The following is a 16644-nucleotide window of genomic DNA, read 5'->3' as shown; positions in this document are numbered from 1 at the left end:
GGCTGTGTGGTATGTGTCCTCCTCTGCTGACCTGAGGCTGAGCACAGACTGTGATTGCAGCTAGTACCACAGGTCAGGTTCTTGAAGGTTCATGGGTGATCACATGGGTCTCCCAGCTCTGGCTGGGGCAGGTTTAGGGATGTAGTTTGTCACAGAGCAGTGTGGGTGCAAAGTCAGGCAGATTTTATCCTTTGCTGCACTGTCCCTCTCCAACTGGAGGGCAGACAAGTCGGGCACAGCACATCCTCTGGCTGCAGAGGGGACAAGGCAGTAATTTAAACTATTCCAGTCCTTTCCAAAATGATCATGTGACTTGGAGCCTTGTGCAGGCTCATAGCTGGCCAGTTCACTGCATCCAGCCCCTGCTCTCTCCCGTGCCCCTTTCCTCTCTGATAGCTGCAGCCACTCTGCCTGCCCTCAGTCCCGCTAACATTTGTGTTTTCCTCACAGGACACCCCATCCCACTAAACCTGCATGAGAGCTCTCGCTCGGGGCTGCAGAGACTGGCCAGCATCTCCAACCCTCCCCCCCTCATCTCCTCCACCAAGCACCCCTCTGTGCTGGAGAGACCTGTTGGATCCATTTCCCAGGTAGGGTATTGGGTGTGAGCAGTGGAGACACCTCGCAAGGACCAGCAGTTGCTCCTGACCTCTCCTCTTGCCCCACAGGGAATGCCCATCCAGCTCCACACACCCTACAGCTCCGAGCATGCCAAGGTCCCTGTCGGCTCCATCACCATGGGCCTGCCACTGACCATGGATCCCAAGAAACTGGGTAAGGAACTGGGAAGCGAGTTGTTTCTCACGTGCCCTGAGAGCAGCAGAGAGTGAGCTTGCTGGCAGCATAGGAGAAGGGAGGAGCACAGGACATAGCAAGGGAGCACAGAGAGGACTGCTAAGAGGATGAAAGGATTAGTCCGTCAGGAGAGCAGAGACACAGGGAGCTAAATTTGTGCAGTATAGGAAAGCAGCAACTCGGTCAGGGATGCATCCCAGCCTATAAATACCCTCCAGCTAATACTGTGATCGAAGGAAGGAAATATATTGTTGCTCCCCAGGCTGGTAGGATAAAGAGTAAATGGCCTGAAGTGAACAAAGGAAGTGTTTAGTCTGCAGATTTGGAAGCTTTTCTTAACAGCAGGAGGGGATGGGTGAGGGATGAAGCCTGGGGAGTAGGGATATGGGCTCCGTTTCCTACTGTGTGTAAGTCCTGTTATAAGCCAGCAGAAGGTTTTCAATGTCAGCTCCAGTCCCAGTGTGGGCAGTGCCTTTGCCAGTGCAAAAGATCTGGCTTTGCTTGCTGCCAGTTGTGTGTTCACCACCCTGGGAAGTCCATCCCAAAGAGCTGGGGATAGCAAAGGTGCTGAGAAGGTGCTAACTTGGGGTGGATAGGAATAAAAGCCTCGACCAGCCAAGGGCTGCAGCCCCTTGTTCTGCGGCTGTGCTGATATGTGGTTTATGTTTTCCAGTGCCTTTTCCTGGAGTAAAGCAGGAACAACTTTCTCCTAGAAGCCAGGCCAGCCAGCCAGAAAGTCTGGTTCTACAGCCGTCCCAGGAGGGCTCCATCCTGCGGGGTGAGGACCCAGAGTGGGAGGCGTGTGTCCCAGCTGTGGAAGGGGAGGGATGCTGGCAGTGCCAAGCCTGGTGAATGCTACGCTGGCTGCAGCTGCCTGGTTATCTTGGGTTTGATTCCTTGGAATGAGCCCAGCCCAAGGGGTCTCTTCGCCCCTTTTCTCTGTATCCCCAAATCAGGGCCTCAGGTCTTGATTCTGGTGAAGATTTTGTGTTCAAGGGCCACCTGAAAATCTGTTACATAAGACAAAGCAAGACCTGTTTAAATTCCATTAATTGGTGTTTTCATGCTCTTTACTGTTGCTGCTGCAGCTGGGCAGGGACCACATTTTCTTTAAATACAACTCTCTCTTGGGTTTCTTTCCCCATTAGCCAGGTAAAAAAAATAAATGCCAAGGTGTTGCTTTTTGGTGCAAATTCTGGTTTGTGAAGCACCCCCAGTAAGGCAGTCAGGAGCCTGAGTGTGGTGGGTTCAAATCCTGCACTTAGTAGTCTCAGCCCCATGGGTTTTGTGATGAACAGCAAATGCAGCCCCAAGCTCACTGGCTTTGTGTCCTACAGGTGCTTCCCTCAGCTCTGCCTCTGGAGGGAGCATCACCAAGGGAACACCCACATCCAGACCCCCTCCGGAGTCGCCCATCACCTACCGAGGGTCCATCACACACGTAGGTTCCTTATTTCCAGTAGGTTTTGCTTCCTGGGTGTTGGTGGCTGCAGCTTGTGGACGAGGGGACCACGGGTTTGCAGGGTGCATTGAGTGTGGGGCACAGGGCTGTGCAGCAGGTCTGTGATGCTCCACCCCATTGAGCCCCTCAGAGAGGTCTGGAAGCAGCCTCTGCTTGGGATGGCATGAGCCATGTCCCGTGAGCTGAGACTGCAGAAGAGCAGAGCCTGACAAGCAGCAATGCAGCCTTACAGCACGTTTAAATCCTACTTTGGTTTACATAGCTGTCAAGAACAGAGGCAAAGGCAGCTTTAAGTGGATCTGGGAAAATCATCTTGCCAGGGCAAGAAAGTGGAGCAGAGCAAAGGAGGAGATGGGTGGAGGGCCCAGGCCCGGTGGAGGAGGCTGTGAGGGGCACATAAGGTAGCGAGGACTCCTGCCAGCACTGAGCATGCTGCACTGGGGGTCCTGCCCAAAGGCTCTTCAGCAGGAAGATACTTTGGCCTTAATCTCCACCATCCATCTTCAGAAGAGCAGCTGGCAAGCGGGCGATAGTTCCTTGCAGTGTGAGTTATTGCTCATCTGGTAACAGAGCGGAGAGCATTAAAAAAAAAAAAATCTGCTTCCCATGGGGATTTTATCTGGCCATCATTCAGATATTTAAAGCCACTCAGGCTTAGATTTTTGCCTGCCTCCTTCAAGGGAAGCGACCATGTTCTCTTTGGCCCTGGGGACCTGATCCTGAATCCTGGCCCAGAGCAAAGGCTTAGCTTGACTGGTGCCCTATGTCCAACAGGTGCCAGGAGCGGGTGCTTGGGGGCTGTAAATAACCCACCAGAGCAAACACTTGCTCCATCCTCTCAGATGCTCCTGCAGCAGCTATGGGCAGCAACGGGTGGGTGTCAAGGGCCTTGAGCACCACATGCCAATTCAGGAAATCGGCAGAGTTTGTTAAGACACTGTTTTGCATTAAGCTAATGAGTCCAGCTAATAGATTCCTTTGTTTGGCTTGGGATTAAGGTACCCAGGGCATTACCTGCCTCTCCTGCTGGCTCAGCAGCCTGCATCCCTCTGCTCCTGTTATGGGGAGAAGGAGACCCCTGTTCCAGCAGCAGCTCCCAGTACCAGAGCTGATATTTGATCTCAGATTAGTCATCCGGTTCACAGGAGGCAGATCTTGCATATATGCTCTCTGCTCTGAAGCCATCTGTCATCACTTGCTTTCACATCCCCTCGGAGCATCCGCGGGAGGGAGGTGACTTACCTGGGGCTGGGAGGGCCATTCCTGGGTGCACCGCGAGGGTGAATGACCAGAGCACTGAACCCACATGCTGCCACATCCCAGCAACTGCAGCAGGGTTTTGGGGACTCTGAGGGTTTGGCACAGAGCAGGGGCATCCCCAAGCAGGGGTAGGGAAATAGCCTACATGGCACAACCTGCAAGCACCAGCAAAGCTGCCTGCGGCATCATATCCCCTGAGGCATGCATCAGTCCTGGGGGTTGCAGGGGTTAAATGATCAAAGTAGGCAGGTGTCAGTCAAGAGCTTCACTCTGACAGCATTTCTGTGCCTTTCCAGAGAGGGGGAGGGGAACCATCAGCCCATGGTGGCTGTTCCCAGTTGGCACTGACAGGTTACAATGGCAGAGGGGTGTTAATCACCAGCGACTCTTCGAGGACATCCAGTTCTCTGTGTTTTGAAGGGGATTCCGGGGGCAGGTGGCTGTGAGCTATGTCTGTGTGTGCCTGGGGGAAGGAGAGGTTTTTTTCACACCAGTTTGTGTGAGAAGCCCAATGCTATTCCTGTTGGAGAGCTAAGGCAGCCTTCGCTCCCCGACCTGCTCCGGGACCGATTTCGTTGCTGCCATCTCTCCCGGGCGCGCTGCCAGCCGCCAGCTCCCGCACACAGGCAGCTCGCTGAAGGTCACGCTGCTGCCAGCAGATCTGCCTGGGTGGGCAGGACTTCTCCGTGGCTCCTGTGCCAGGCTGGGGAAATAGGCTGAAGGGGAAAAGCTAACACTCGAGTAGTCCCTGCTGTCACCATGGTGTCACCAGGAGGGCAACCAAACCTTGGGAGGAGAAGCAAGCCAGGTAGCTTACTCTGAAACACGCAGGGTGAGAGAGTTGCTGTTCTGGAGGTCTGTGCTTGTCCTTATCCCCCGCCTCTTCCCAGCAGCCTCGCACAGATCACGTACCTTTTTACCGCTCCTCGTTATCATCCTCATCAATAATTAAGCTGCGAGTCCCTCGCTGTTGGCTGCGCCAGGAAGCAGAGGCCGGGTGCGCTCCCTCCGCTCAGCCTCCCGTGGGGAACAGCCTGTCCCTGCGCGCGCGCTTGCTTAATTGCTTGTGACACTGTTAAATATGGATCTTGGTGGCTTTCCAAGGGCACCCCGGCAGAAGTGCTGTACAAAGGAACCATTACCAGGATAATCGGAGAAGACAGCCCCAGCAGAGCAGAGAAGGCAAGGGAGGATGCCGTGCCCAAAGGACATGTCATCTACGAAGGGAAGAAAGGCCACGTGCTGTCCTACGAGGGTAAGTCCTAACTCTCTGCCTTTTTAGGGCAGGTGCCGGGGGTTTGTGCCACCCTGGCTGGGAGTTAGGAGCCATTTGAGGAAAGGCTGACAAAGTGCAATGGGCAAGCCTCGTGTCTTGCTTCCAGCGTCAATTCTCTCCCTTCCCACCCTGCTGCTCTCTATGCCTCTCTCCTGTATGATTATCTTGCCTTAGAGACAGCTTGCTGGCAGGCAGGATTGCAATGGTTTTGGTTGGTTTTGGAAGCAGGGGAGAGGAGAGAACCAGATGGGGAGGTATTGCCTTCATCCCAAGCACCCTGTGCAGGAGGGGGAATGATCAAAAGCGTCACAAGAGCATCCCAAACTCTTGGGCCAAGGCAGACTCAAGAACCTGCAAGGTGGAGGCAAATCAAGTAGTTTGGTATAAAGGTTTATTTGGACATCAGATTCTCACCTGCAGTGTCTTGAGTGCTGTGTAGCTTTTCCAGCATGGGGCTGCCTTGCAAGGAATCCTCCTGGGTCCAGCAGCACTGTGCCTCAGTATCTAGTGAGTTTTGCTAGAGCTGTTGAGGGGCGTGAAGCCATTCCTGCATCCCACAAGGAGTCTGTCTGGGGATGTGTTGGCCCTTTGCCTCACCCCCTGGCACAGTAAGGCGCTTCCTCAGTAAATGCCAGCGGTGCCTCGCTGTGTTAGTGGTACCAGCAGGTGGTCACCAGCTGCTCCTGCCTCCTCTGCGCCTGCTCAGCCCAGTGCATCACTGGCCATCAGAGCTGCTCTCTGCATCCTGGTGCCTCCCGTTGGAGATAGGCAGATGTTCCTCTGCAGTGAGGCTGGAAGCAACGCCTTAGTTCTCACCTTTCCCTGTGTGCTGGGTCAGGCATCTCTTGTTGTGGAGCCAGGCTCCTCCTACCCCACAGCTGGGCTCAGGAAGAGCTGAGTTAGACTCTGCAGCCCCGCATCCTCCTGGGGTAAAATACTGGCATGTGCTCTGGTGTGCATGGGGACAGCCATCCTCATGTGTCACTTCTCAGTTGAGTTTGGGAGATGGCTAAGAAGCAGATTCCAACATCAGCCACCTCAGCAGGTGTCTCTGGCCAGCTGCTGTGCTGCCTGAACCCCCTGCCTCCCTGGGGCAGAGCACCCCTCCCTGGGGCACTGCAGTCAGTCCTGCAGGCAGAGTGTGTCCTGAAGAAGTCCCTTTCCTCTTGCCCACAAGTGCCAGCAGCTGGTTTCATCACGGTTGGTTGTTTCATCCAGGGCCAGAGGCAGAGGGTTCAGGTCAGGCCATGGGGGACAACTCACAAGCTCCAGCTGATGTTACCTCTGTGCATTCCCTGGGACCACAGGACCTTTCAGGACAGGGCTTTGTGCCATGCCTCTCGCCTGCCACGTGGAAACTGGCTCATCCCATGCCTCCCCATATCCACTGTCAACTCTAGCCCAGATAAGATGTGTCACTGTGGAGCACTGGGTGCCCTTTGGGACAGTTGGCAGGGCTTGGACTGGGGAGGACGCAGGAAGCGTTTCAGGACTTGTTTGTGCAAGAAGCTATTTTAATCTCCTCTGCCCAGGCTGGGGGTCGAATGAGGCTGATCTCAGAAATGGTGCCATCAGGAAGAGATGGGGAGGGCTCCTGGCAGGGAGGGCTGCCCATGCCCAAATCTGGGATCCTGCTCCAGGCAGTGAAGGAGAGCTGCAGACCAAACTCTTTCCTGCTGTTCATGTCAGCCCAAGTCTCCTTGGCTGCAGCCTGTGCCTGTCACCTCTCATCCTACCCCCCATGGACACAGATGAGGAATTAATTCCTTCCTTTCCCCAGCAGCCTTTTACATGCTTGATAGCGTTTATCACATCCCAAGTGATCCCGTGTGCTGCTGCAGCCTTGCCAACCCTGCCTCTCTCCTTCCCCCCCCGTACAGCCTGGCAAGGCTGTGCAGCCAGGAGCAGAAGAGTTAAAAAAAAATTAAATAAGAAAACTGAAACTGTTCGTGATTATGAATTTTGGCAAGCAGGAAAAAAATTGCAAATTCTTTAGTGTCATGAGGGTGCTTAAAATAAAAGAGCTGTAATGAGACGAGATCCTGTAGCATGTGTGAGCTGAATTGTGCTAGATTGGTTATTCTCATCCTGCATATGATTGCTGATGGCTGCTGAAGGCGAGGGACGTGGGTTTGGAGTGGTTTTCTTTCTGTTTAGTCTCTCTTCTCTCTCACGCCCTCCCCCTGCTTCCCGGTGGTACAAAGGGTGCCTGGGAGCACGTCCCCTCCTGCAGAAGGGCTGGTGGCAACAGATGTGCCTTGATGACAGGGTGCGGGCACATCGCCCGCGTCTGCCACACGGTGCTTGGCTGATTCTGAATGTCACCCCCGGATTTCTCCTGTCAAATGGAGCTGAAGCGAAGGCTCAGGCACGGACCCCCTTGTTTCCCCACACACAGCCCCAAACACTTCGTGGATTGAGTGGGTGCTGATTGCGGAAACCAACAGTGGGTGTGAAGTTGTAATAATCCCATTTTATTAATTACTGGTTTTGCTGAGGAGGAGTTTTGTTCCTGATTGTCCACAATGGAATGAATGTTTTTAACTTCTCCATTTTCTCTAATTGTACAACCACCTTCTCTGCCTACAAAGAGAAGGGTCAGGGCAGTGGAGATCATTGGCAGGGGTGGCCTGGCCAGGGACAATGGGCAGAGGCATTTGTCTCTCCAAGCTGACATCCCATTCGGAGCTCGTTACATAAACACGAGGCATTCAGCTGGATCAGAAGCTGCTGAATTCACAGCTCACCACACATGATGGGTGCCCATTGCCTGGGGTGGGTGGGATGCTGCCTGGCACGGGCAGGACTGTGCTTGTGATGGGGCTGTAGTTCAGGACAGATGTCCACTGTTCGTTTGCAGGGAACCTGCTCCAGGTTCAGATGAGGGGGTAGTAAGTGGTCTCTCCTCACAGTAGCACTTGCTCCATCAGTCCCGCATGGGACTTTACACCATCTCTCCCAGTTCTTATGTGTGCTCACCACTGTGTCAAAGTAATCATTCTCAGCTTTGCGTCTCTGCCATTTTCCCTGATTTTCTCACCCAGGGAGTGTCTCGGCAAATGTTAAGGCTGGCCAAGATCCCAAACAGTAGGTGTCTAGCAAAAATCAAAACAAACAGGGGAAAAAAACCAAAACTCCCCAGACCCAGAGGGCCAAGTTCAGGGGAACTGCAGCTGGTCCCGCCTATGCCACACTGGCTCCAGGCTGTCCCACTGCCTACGTGATGGCCCCACTGGAAAGGGAAGGAGGGAGTGGGACATGTCAGGGTAGATGCTCCTACCCAAGCTGGAGGCACAGATCTGGAGTCTGAGGCAGGCAGGGAGGGGAGAAAACACCAACTGAATTTCCTGGAAGCCAACCCCATGCAATATTTCTGGCACTGTGGAGTGGTGGCTGATGCTGGGGTGGGATCTGACCTCTCAGCAACGCACACAAACAGCAGTAAACACCCTCCCTTGGCCCATGCTGACTTTCCATGCTCATGATGGTGCCTCTTGATGTTCCCTTCACCAGGTGGAGTTGCTGCTTCTCAGTGTCCCAAAGAAGACAGCAGGAGCTCGGGAGCTTCCCATGAGACCACAGGAACTAAGCGGACCTATGATATGATGGAGGGGAGGATCAGCCGGGGCTTATCAGCCCGTGATACCTTATCTGCCAGCATTGAAGGTGGGTCTGGGTGAAACCTTTCACTTGTGTTTTGTTAGTGACCCGTGGAAACCCCATCTTGTCTCTTGTCTACATGATGCACCTTCTTGTGCCGGTGTTTTGGCAGTGGTTAGCTGGTATCCTGCAGCACATCCCAACAGTATCTGACCAGCATGGGAAGACAAGGGGCACAGACTGACCCATTTCCCTTTGGTTTCTGTCCTGGCACACCAGTTTCAGGAATAGGTTAAAAATAAGCACATTTAAAAAAAAAAAAAAAGAGAAATAATTAATTTAGAAATTATGTTTTTTCTTGTCCCGGGAATCCCTGGTAACACTGTCGTGTATTCATTGTAAATTAACTCCTGTGTCACAACCCAACTTTCCCTCTTGGATCTGTTCTAGGTCTCATGGGTCGAGCAATCCCTCCAGACCGACACAGTCCCCATAACCTGAAGGAGCAGCATCACATGAGGGGCTCGATTACACAAGGTAAAACCTGCAAGCAGAAGGGCACAGACAGAGGTAACATGGGGAAGCATCTCCATGGATGGCCCCTTGTTCTTTTTGTCAGGGTAGGACAGGAGGAAACAAGGATGGACACATCAAGGTCCAGCTGCAAATTTTTGCAGCCCCCTGCCATGTGCTCAGAGAGATTTTTAGTCTTGCTCAGTTTCCACCAACCTAAACTCTGCCCAAGTCAGGGACAAAATTGTCAGTGATTCACATGGAACAGATTGAAATCAGTGTGAAATGGGTCCAGAAAGTGGTGGGAGATGTTGAGGTGGTCCAGCTGCTCTGTGTGCTTAGTTGGGTACTAGTCCCTGAGTTACATGTGTTAACTAGAGACCCCCTTGAAGTGAGCATCTGCATGGGGAGTGGGAGTCCAGTGTCTGGCTGGGGAATCTCCCTCTGCATCCATCATGTGCTTGGGGGTTGCAGGAATACCTCGGTCCTATGTGGAGGCCCATGAGGACTACCTCAGAAGAGAAGCCAAACAGCTCAAGAGGGAAAACACTCCACCGAGGGACTTATCTGATGCCTACAAGGTCAGATCTCACGAGGGCCTTACTCCTCTGAAAATGAAATCAGCCCATGAAGACTTGGTAGCCACGGTGAAAGAAGCAGGAAGATCAATCCATGAGATTCCCCGTGAGGAGCTGAGGCGGACACCGGACATCTCTCTGACAAGACCTCTGAAGGAAGGTTCCATCACGCAGGTGAGTGTGGGATGAACAGCAGATGTGATCAGCCCTACTCAGGCTGCTGTCTTTGCACAGATCCTGAGGACTATTCCCAAGGTAAAAGGAGAGCAGAGACAGCTTGGGGGTGCATCGCTGGTCAGACTCAAGGCTCTGCTTGAATACAGGTTGTCCTGCCCCATCTTTGACAGGATCCTTTTGTAGTGGGTTGACCCTGGCCAGATACCAGGTACCCACTAAAGCTGCTCTCTCACCCTCCCTCTGCAACTGAACAGAGGAGAGAGAAAAAAAACAGCTAAGAATTCATGAGTAGAGATAAGAGCTGGGAGAGGTCAGTGACTGATTACCTTCACGGGCAAAACAAGGCTCAAAGCTCCCATGTTCTCACTCGGCTCTTCCCTGGCTGGAATTCTTCTGCAAAACAATCTTTTGTTCTTAAATATGTTATCACAGAGGCATTACTATTACTTCTAGTTGGCTCAGCCTTGGCCAGTGGCAGGAAGTCCCTCCTGGAGCCAGCTGGCATTGGCTCCACAGAACAGGGGAAGCCACTCCTGTAGCCCCCCCTCACTACCAAAAACCCAGCCACAGAAACCCACTGCACTTTCCAATCCAAGCCATCTTATGATCCTTCCTAGTGGATAAACACAAAACCCAGGGAACCCCCTTGCACATTAAGAAAACAATGCTCCATCTACACGTGTAAATGGAAAGGGACACATTTACCTCCCTTTTCAAGGCCAAAGTCAACTGTTCCGTGCCCTTGGCAGTTGTAACTCAGGGTGCAAATAAACTTGGTATCCTCCCTTTATGGGCAAGTGGCAACCCGGCAGGGCCAGTAGTTAGGATGAAACTATCTCCTGTTGGGCTCCAAATATTTGCAGGGTTCCCATGGCACCTTGTAGTCCTACCCCATTTCACTGTGTGTGTAGGAGAGAGGCGTGATAGGCACAGCCAGCCTTCAGCAGTGACTCATCATCATCTTGTTGGAGCACAACAAGACATGCAAGATGGGCACTCCACCCTGCCCCGTGCTGTGCCGAGTGGTTCTGTGCTCTTCTGATGGCTGTTGCTGTTTGCCCAAGGAAGCTTTATTGATGTATTGACCCACTGAATGAGGACTCAGGAGTCTCCTTGAAACTCGGTGGGATGCGATCGCTGCATCCCCTTCTGCTCTATGCCTCTTTGATGTCTCCTCTGCCTCCTGTCTCCAGGGTACCCCACTGAAGTATGACAGCAGCTCTTCTTCCTCAAGTACCAAAAAGCATGACGTGCGGTCCATCATCGGCAGTCCCGGCAGGACTTTTCACTCTGTGCACTCACTGGACGTCATCCAAGACCCGAGGAATCTGGAGAGAGCTTATGAAGAGAGCCTGAAAAACAGGCCAAGCCCAGTGACAAACTCGGGTGGCTCCATTGCCAGAGGGGCTCCTGTGATTGTACCGGAGCCGAGCAAGGCCCACCAAAGTGCCCTCGGCTATGAGGACCACCAGGCAGGGCACAGCACCGCCTTCAGCAGCCACTTGCACAGAGGGTCTCCGGTCTCCACACGGGAGTCCACGCCACGGCAGCACGAAGGTACTTGGCAAACCTTTTATTTGATGCTCCAGTTCGTAGCAGCCGAGCAGGGGAGGTGTGCAGGAGGCGGCTGCTGACCCCACCTGCCCGAGCTGTTCCCAGCAGGTCCCTGTTGAACCCGTTCTTCCCAGCACCTACAACTGACTCACAGCACTGAGGTGGCTGCCAGGCACAGCTGGGGCTCAGCACCCTTCCTGGAGGTGCTCACATGGTTGAAGTGAGGGCACCTCACCTGCACCAGGGTAACCAAAGGGAGACTTGAGCTGTGGCTGGTGAAGCCTTTGGTATTTCAAAAGCGTCTTCCCTGTCCCAGCGTTGGCCCACGGCACTCTGTTTTCCACAGGTGGGCAGGAAAGCAGTGCTTGGGGTACTGCGTGGGGGATCTTCACACTTCTCACCAGCCTGATATGTGTTTGCCCATCTCATCCATCTCTTGGGCACCTGAGTGCCTCACCTCCAGGAACAACTAATCCCTTCTGAGTCAGTGGGTCCAGGCAGTGGGATGGTCTTTATGCTCTGACATCTCCCCTGCCCATCTGTGCGCCCTGGCATCGATCATCTCCTGCTCCCAGAGTCAGACCTGGGCTCCCCAGGAGCAGGCACATGTCTGGGCTGGGCTCAGTGGTCTGGTAAGACACATTCAGATCCAGAGCACAACCAACTCTCTTACTTCATGGCACATTTGTGGGCAGGATCAGTGCAGAAGCCAGTCCCTAATACACCTTGCCCAAACAAGCCTGCTGGCTATGGGTAACTGCTTCAGAGCCTTTTGCATCTCCCACCCGCAAATCCATGTCCTAATCCAAGAGCCTTTTGATGTGGGAGTGTGCAACACAAGACATCACAATCTGCCAAAAACTGAGTCTGGGATGTGCCTCCCCAGCCAGCAGGAATACCCAGGCAGCATTTGGTGTTCAGTCTGGTGCAAGGGGGTTGGTCACACTGCTTGGGGTGACTGTGCCAGCCACTGTCCCCATCCTGCGGGCTTGGACACAGGAGCTGGTGACACTTGTCTCAGCTTGGATGAGAAGTGCCCCCAGTGCCCAGCTCAGGTTGGGAGAGCCGGGAGAAGTCCCTAACATGATCCAACCTCCCCTCTGTGTGCTGGGAAAGAGTTTTTGGCTCCAGGGAATGACAAGTACTCAAAACACACTGAACTATATTTCGTCACCCTTGCCAGGGGTTTCAGGGTCCCCATCTCTGCCCAGCAGCTGTGACCTCTGTCCGAGGAGCGCAAGGAGGGCTCCAGCACCGGCTGCTTGTGCGGGCCAGGATGAATGCACAGACCGCCCAGCATGGATGTGCTGGGGTAGAGGGATGGTTTGGGAAAGGCCTCTCTCTCAAGGGCAACTGGGACTTGGCCTGCCTTGATCTTGGTGGTGTAACAGGGCATGGCAGTGCAGGGAGCAGGGAGGGGAAAGTTCCCTTGAGTTCAGGGTAGCTACGAGTGTCCCTGGAGGACACGCTTGGCCGCATGCATCCCTCGGGGACATGACTTGGCCACGGCACTCAGTCTCTGACTCACTTCCTTCTGCTTACTGCAGGGAGCATCACTGCTGGGAAGCCGGTGTCCCAGGACAGAAAGATCACCCCCACATCGAGAGAGCTCACCAACTCCAAGTCTCCGCACGCCCCTGTGCCTGACCACCACCACCCCATTTCCCCGTACGAGCACCTGCTCCGCGGTGTGAGCGGGGTCGACCTGTACCGAGGACACATCCCGCTGCCTTTCGACCCCGCCGCCATCCCCAGGGGAATCCAACTGGAAGCAGGTACCTTTGTTGTGGGCACAGTCTGTCTGGGATTGTTTTTTTTCCTTGCTATGCTCTGAAAGCCAGAGGTCTCTGGGGAAAGCCACATCACATCTGCATCCTTTTCTCTCCCAGCTGCTGCTTACTACTTGCCGAGGCATCTGGCTCCGAGCCCCACGTACCCCCACCTGTACCCCCCGTACCTCATCCGGGGCTACCCGGACACGGCGGCCATGGAGAACCGACAGACCATCATCAACGACTACATCACGTCCCAGCAGATGCACCACAACGCCGCGGCCACGGCCATGGCGCAGCGGGCGGACATGCTGCGCGGCCTGTCGCCCCGGGAGCCCTCCCTCGCCCTCAACTATGCAGCAGGTGCTCCTGGCACGGCACTGTCCAGGGGCTTGGGGGAAGTTTGGGAGGAGGAGGCTCGGTCAGGCCGGCACTGGCAGCTCCAGCATGGCCAAGCTGCCGCAGCTCGGCATTGTCCTGACGGTCCTCTCACTTCTCTTTCCAGGCATCATCGACCTGTCCCAAGTGCCACACCTGCCTGTCCTCGTGCCCCCTACCCCTGGCACCTCTGCCCCGACCATGGACCGCATCACCTACATCCCTGGGCCCCCCCAGACCTTTGGCAGTCGGCACAGCAGCTCCCCACTCTCCCCAGGTAACACTGCAGGTTGCTTTTCCCAGGGGAAAATGGTTGAGCAGGACACTCTTAATCAATCCAGGGCCACGGGCTCAGCGTGCCAGGGCAGATGGGGAGACCCCAAATTAATTCTCACTCAGTGACCAGTCCACTGACTCCCTCCCTCCCTGCTTGTTGGGGGCTTCCCTGCTTTTCCCCCTTCTTCCCCAGAGTGGCAGGTGGCAAACAGCTCTGTGGAAGGTCATACTCCAGAGGTGGCGCCAGGACAGCTATTCCATGATTTGTCTGGGCTTTGTCACGCTGGTTGCCCTCATCTGTCCTGCTCCAGGTGACCTTGGATGGAGCTGTTCCTTATCTGCTCTGCAGACACAGCGATGTGAAGAGCAGGCAGCGTTCCCGGGGGAATTGCTGTGTCTGCAGCCATCTCACTGCCTTTCGGTTGTGTTTCAGGAGGCCCCACGCACATGACCAAACAGTCAGGATCGTCGGTGTCCGAACGGGAACGGGAGCGGGAACGGGAGCGGGAGAGGGAGCGTGAAAAATCCATCCTAGCATCCACCACGGTGGAGCATGCGCCCATCTGGAGACCAGGTAGGCCAGGCAAGAGTCCAGCACCACACCTTGGGGCCCGTGCTGGGTGGAGGTAGGTGGGGCTATAGGATGAAGGGCTAAAGAAGCCATTCCTTGTGTTGTCCCCCAGGTACGGAGCAGTCCAGCAGCCGTTCATCCTCCCACTCTCACAGCCACCAGCAGTCTCCCGTCTCACCCCGCACCCACGAGACCATCCAGCAGCGCCCCAGTGTGCTCCACAACACGAGCATGAAGATCATCTCCTCGGAGACCCCCACCCCTTCCGTCCTGCGGTACGTCCCCCTGCCACGGCTCCTGTCACTGTGCCGCTGTGGCAGTTAATTATAGAGCCATGGGGATGGAGAGAGGGCTGTTTTGGCCTTCAGTCTCAATGGGAACAGGAGTGGGGCTTCCAGGGAAGTTGTGATGGGGAGAGGCAGGTTTTGGTGCCCAATTCCTTTGCTTTCTTTAGTGACTTTTCCTGCTGCCAGGAAAGAAACCAGGAGCGTGCCTGTGCCCAAATACAGGTATTGCTCCTCTTGCTGAAGGTTGCCTGCTGGTGGAGTTATGAAGGTCTCTGGGACCTGTCCATGGATTTTATGCTCTCCAGTCATCCAGGCCCAATAACCCTGTGGCCAGTTACTATGGTGGAGGCTCCATCCAAGCCCTCCTCACTGGCCTCAGCACAGGCCAACCCTATACTTGGGAGCCCTGGAAAAAGCTTGGCCAAGCAAGGCTGGACACTGAGGCTCTGGTAACAGCATTCCTTTTCTCATGTGCTTCTCTCATCTTGGCCTTGTCTCCGTTTTCCCTCCAGAACCTCCTCCACCACTACCACATCACCGATCCGCTCCACCGCCTTCCCCTCAGCCTCTACCCTGCGCTCCTCCCTCAGCGCGGCCGACGGCTACGCAGCCCCGCTGGACCCGGCCATCCTGCAGAAAGAGGCCTCGAGGGTGCGGGAAGCCAAGACAGAACGAACCCAGACTGACAACAACATCTACACCTCAAAGCTGCCCAGTGGGGCCAACCTCGAACAGTCGCCTTCGCCCATTAAAGCCATGGAGTCAAGACCTTTGCCTGCCTCTGGACCTGGTTCTTCTCATCACTATGGCAGAGGACAGGGGAAAAGCCAGCAGCACCATCACCCTCTGGACCAGCAGCACGCAGCCTCAGGCTCCGAGCAGCACAGTAGAGAAAAGAGTCAAAGTAAACGCTTTTCCATGCAGGAGCAGGAGCTCCGAGCACTCGGTAAGACCACCACGACAGCAGCCAACTTCATAGGTGTGATTGTCGTGCGCCAAATGTCTTGCGATACGGGGCAGCGAGAAAGAGGCTCGCTGAGTAACGACCGCACTAGCGATGGTAAGAAGTTGGAGGGGAGAGGTGAGAGAGCTGTGGCCTGACACCCATTATGTTTCATTATTTCTTATTTTTAGTTGCACATTTTGGCTACTGGCTTCATCAGCTCCCCGAGTGTGCTTGTCCCTCTGCTTCCCAGTTGTTGTGTTATTCCAGACTTTTTTATTTTTGTGTGTTTTAAGGATCTTCCTTCTCCCACCATCTTTTAGTTTTTCCCATTGCCAAGTCCTGTTTTGCAAACATCGTGCAGTTCCTGGTATTGCTTTTTACAGACAATAGCCATTTGCTAATTTTGATTTCCCCATCCTTAGAAATTCCCAGGCAGTCTGTAAGGGACAGTTGTGGGTAATAAATCAAACGAGCAAAGCGGAGAACTGGGACTGTGAGTGTGACAGGGCTGCTGGCCCTCAGACACACATCTTACTGCTCATGAGCTGCAGGATCTCAGAGGGCTTTGTGGGTCTCAGTGTGGATGGGGTCCCTTTGCTTGGGGTGACCTCACTAAGGGTCCTGGTGCTGGATGCTGCCCAGTGTGGGCGCCATGGACGTGGCTGTCCTGGGATCATTCAGCCCACCCGTGCTCAGCAGCCGTTTCCAGAGCAGACCACAAGAACCACTTAATAGAAATCTTGTGTAGGACACAAAAGCGCTGGGTTTAGTTATTCCAAAAGAAAGTGCAGGAAGGGGGCTGGATTTAAGGTCCGGGTCATTCTTGATGGGACCAGCCTTCACCCAGAGCATGCATCCAGGCTCCCATCAGCATGAAAAAGCAACAGACAGCCTGTGGGGATTTGGTGGGACCTTGTCTTCAAGTTGCAGCATCTGCTTTGACCATCAGCACTGGGAGTTGCTGCCCCACTCCCCTTCCTGTAACCCAAGGGTGGAGTGGACACTGTACTGTAGCCAGGCAGAAGAGCTGCTCTCACTGGCACATCCTGACCCACCCAGCCCACTGCTTGGTCACATCTGGTCCCTGCCTCTTCTAGCAGTACATTCTAGGACCAAGGACGTGGCTCTGGCTGAGCTCTCCTCCACCTTCTTCCCTGGCACCAGTGTTTCCTCCAGTTGCATGTTGTGCTGTGGAGAGG

The 16644-nt window shown here is 54.4% G+C and overlaps 1 protein-coding gene across 14 annotated transcripts in view; it reads left to right on the top strand.

Moving 5' to 3' along the window:
- The window catches only part of NCOR2 (nuclear receptor corepressor 2), a 240771-nt gene that overhangs the window by 209938 nt on the left and 14189 nt on the right, over positions 1–16644 (top strand). For all 14 annotated transcript variants that reach the window (XM_064675181.1, XM_064675179.1, XM_064675178.1 and 11 more), the window contains 15 exons: positions 451–590; positions 669–774; positions 1469–1573; positions 2133–2236; positions 4622–4772; positions 8307–8459; positions 8844–8930; positions 9381–9658; positions 10855–11218; positions 12763–12990; positions 13105–13350; positions 13493–13642; positions 14075–14215; positions 14325–14487; positions 15012–15445. In XM_064675181.1, coding sequence (XP_064531251.1) covers positions 451–590; positions 669–774; positions 1469–1573; positions 2133–2236; positions 4622–4772; positions 8307–8459; positions 8844–8930; positions 9381–9658; positions 10855–11218; positions 12763–12990; positions 13105–13350; positions 13493–13642; positions 14075–14215; positions 14325–14487; positions 15012–15445 — 2850 coding nt within the window. The remainder of the gene's footprint in view (positions 1–450; positions 591–668; positions 775–1468; positions 1574–2132; positions 2237–4621; positions 4773–8306; positions 8460–8843; positions 8931–9380; positions 9659–10854; positions 11219–12762; positions 12991–13104; positions 13351–13492; positions 13643–14074; positions 14216–14324; positions 14488–15011; positions 15446–16644) is intronic.

The sequence above is a fragment of the Pseudopipra pipra genome, chromosome 18, assembly GCF_036250125.1.
Source record: "Pseudopipra pipra isolate bDixPip1 chromosome 18, bDixPip1.hap1, whole genome shotgun sequence".
Lineage (NCBI taxonomy): Eukaryota > Metazoa > Chordata > Aves > Passeriformes > Pipridae > Pseudopipra > Pseudopipra pipra.
Note: the sequence above shows the minus strand (reverse complement) of the source record. Positions and strands in the feature narration are given on the sequence as shown.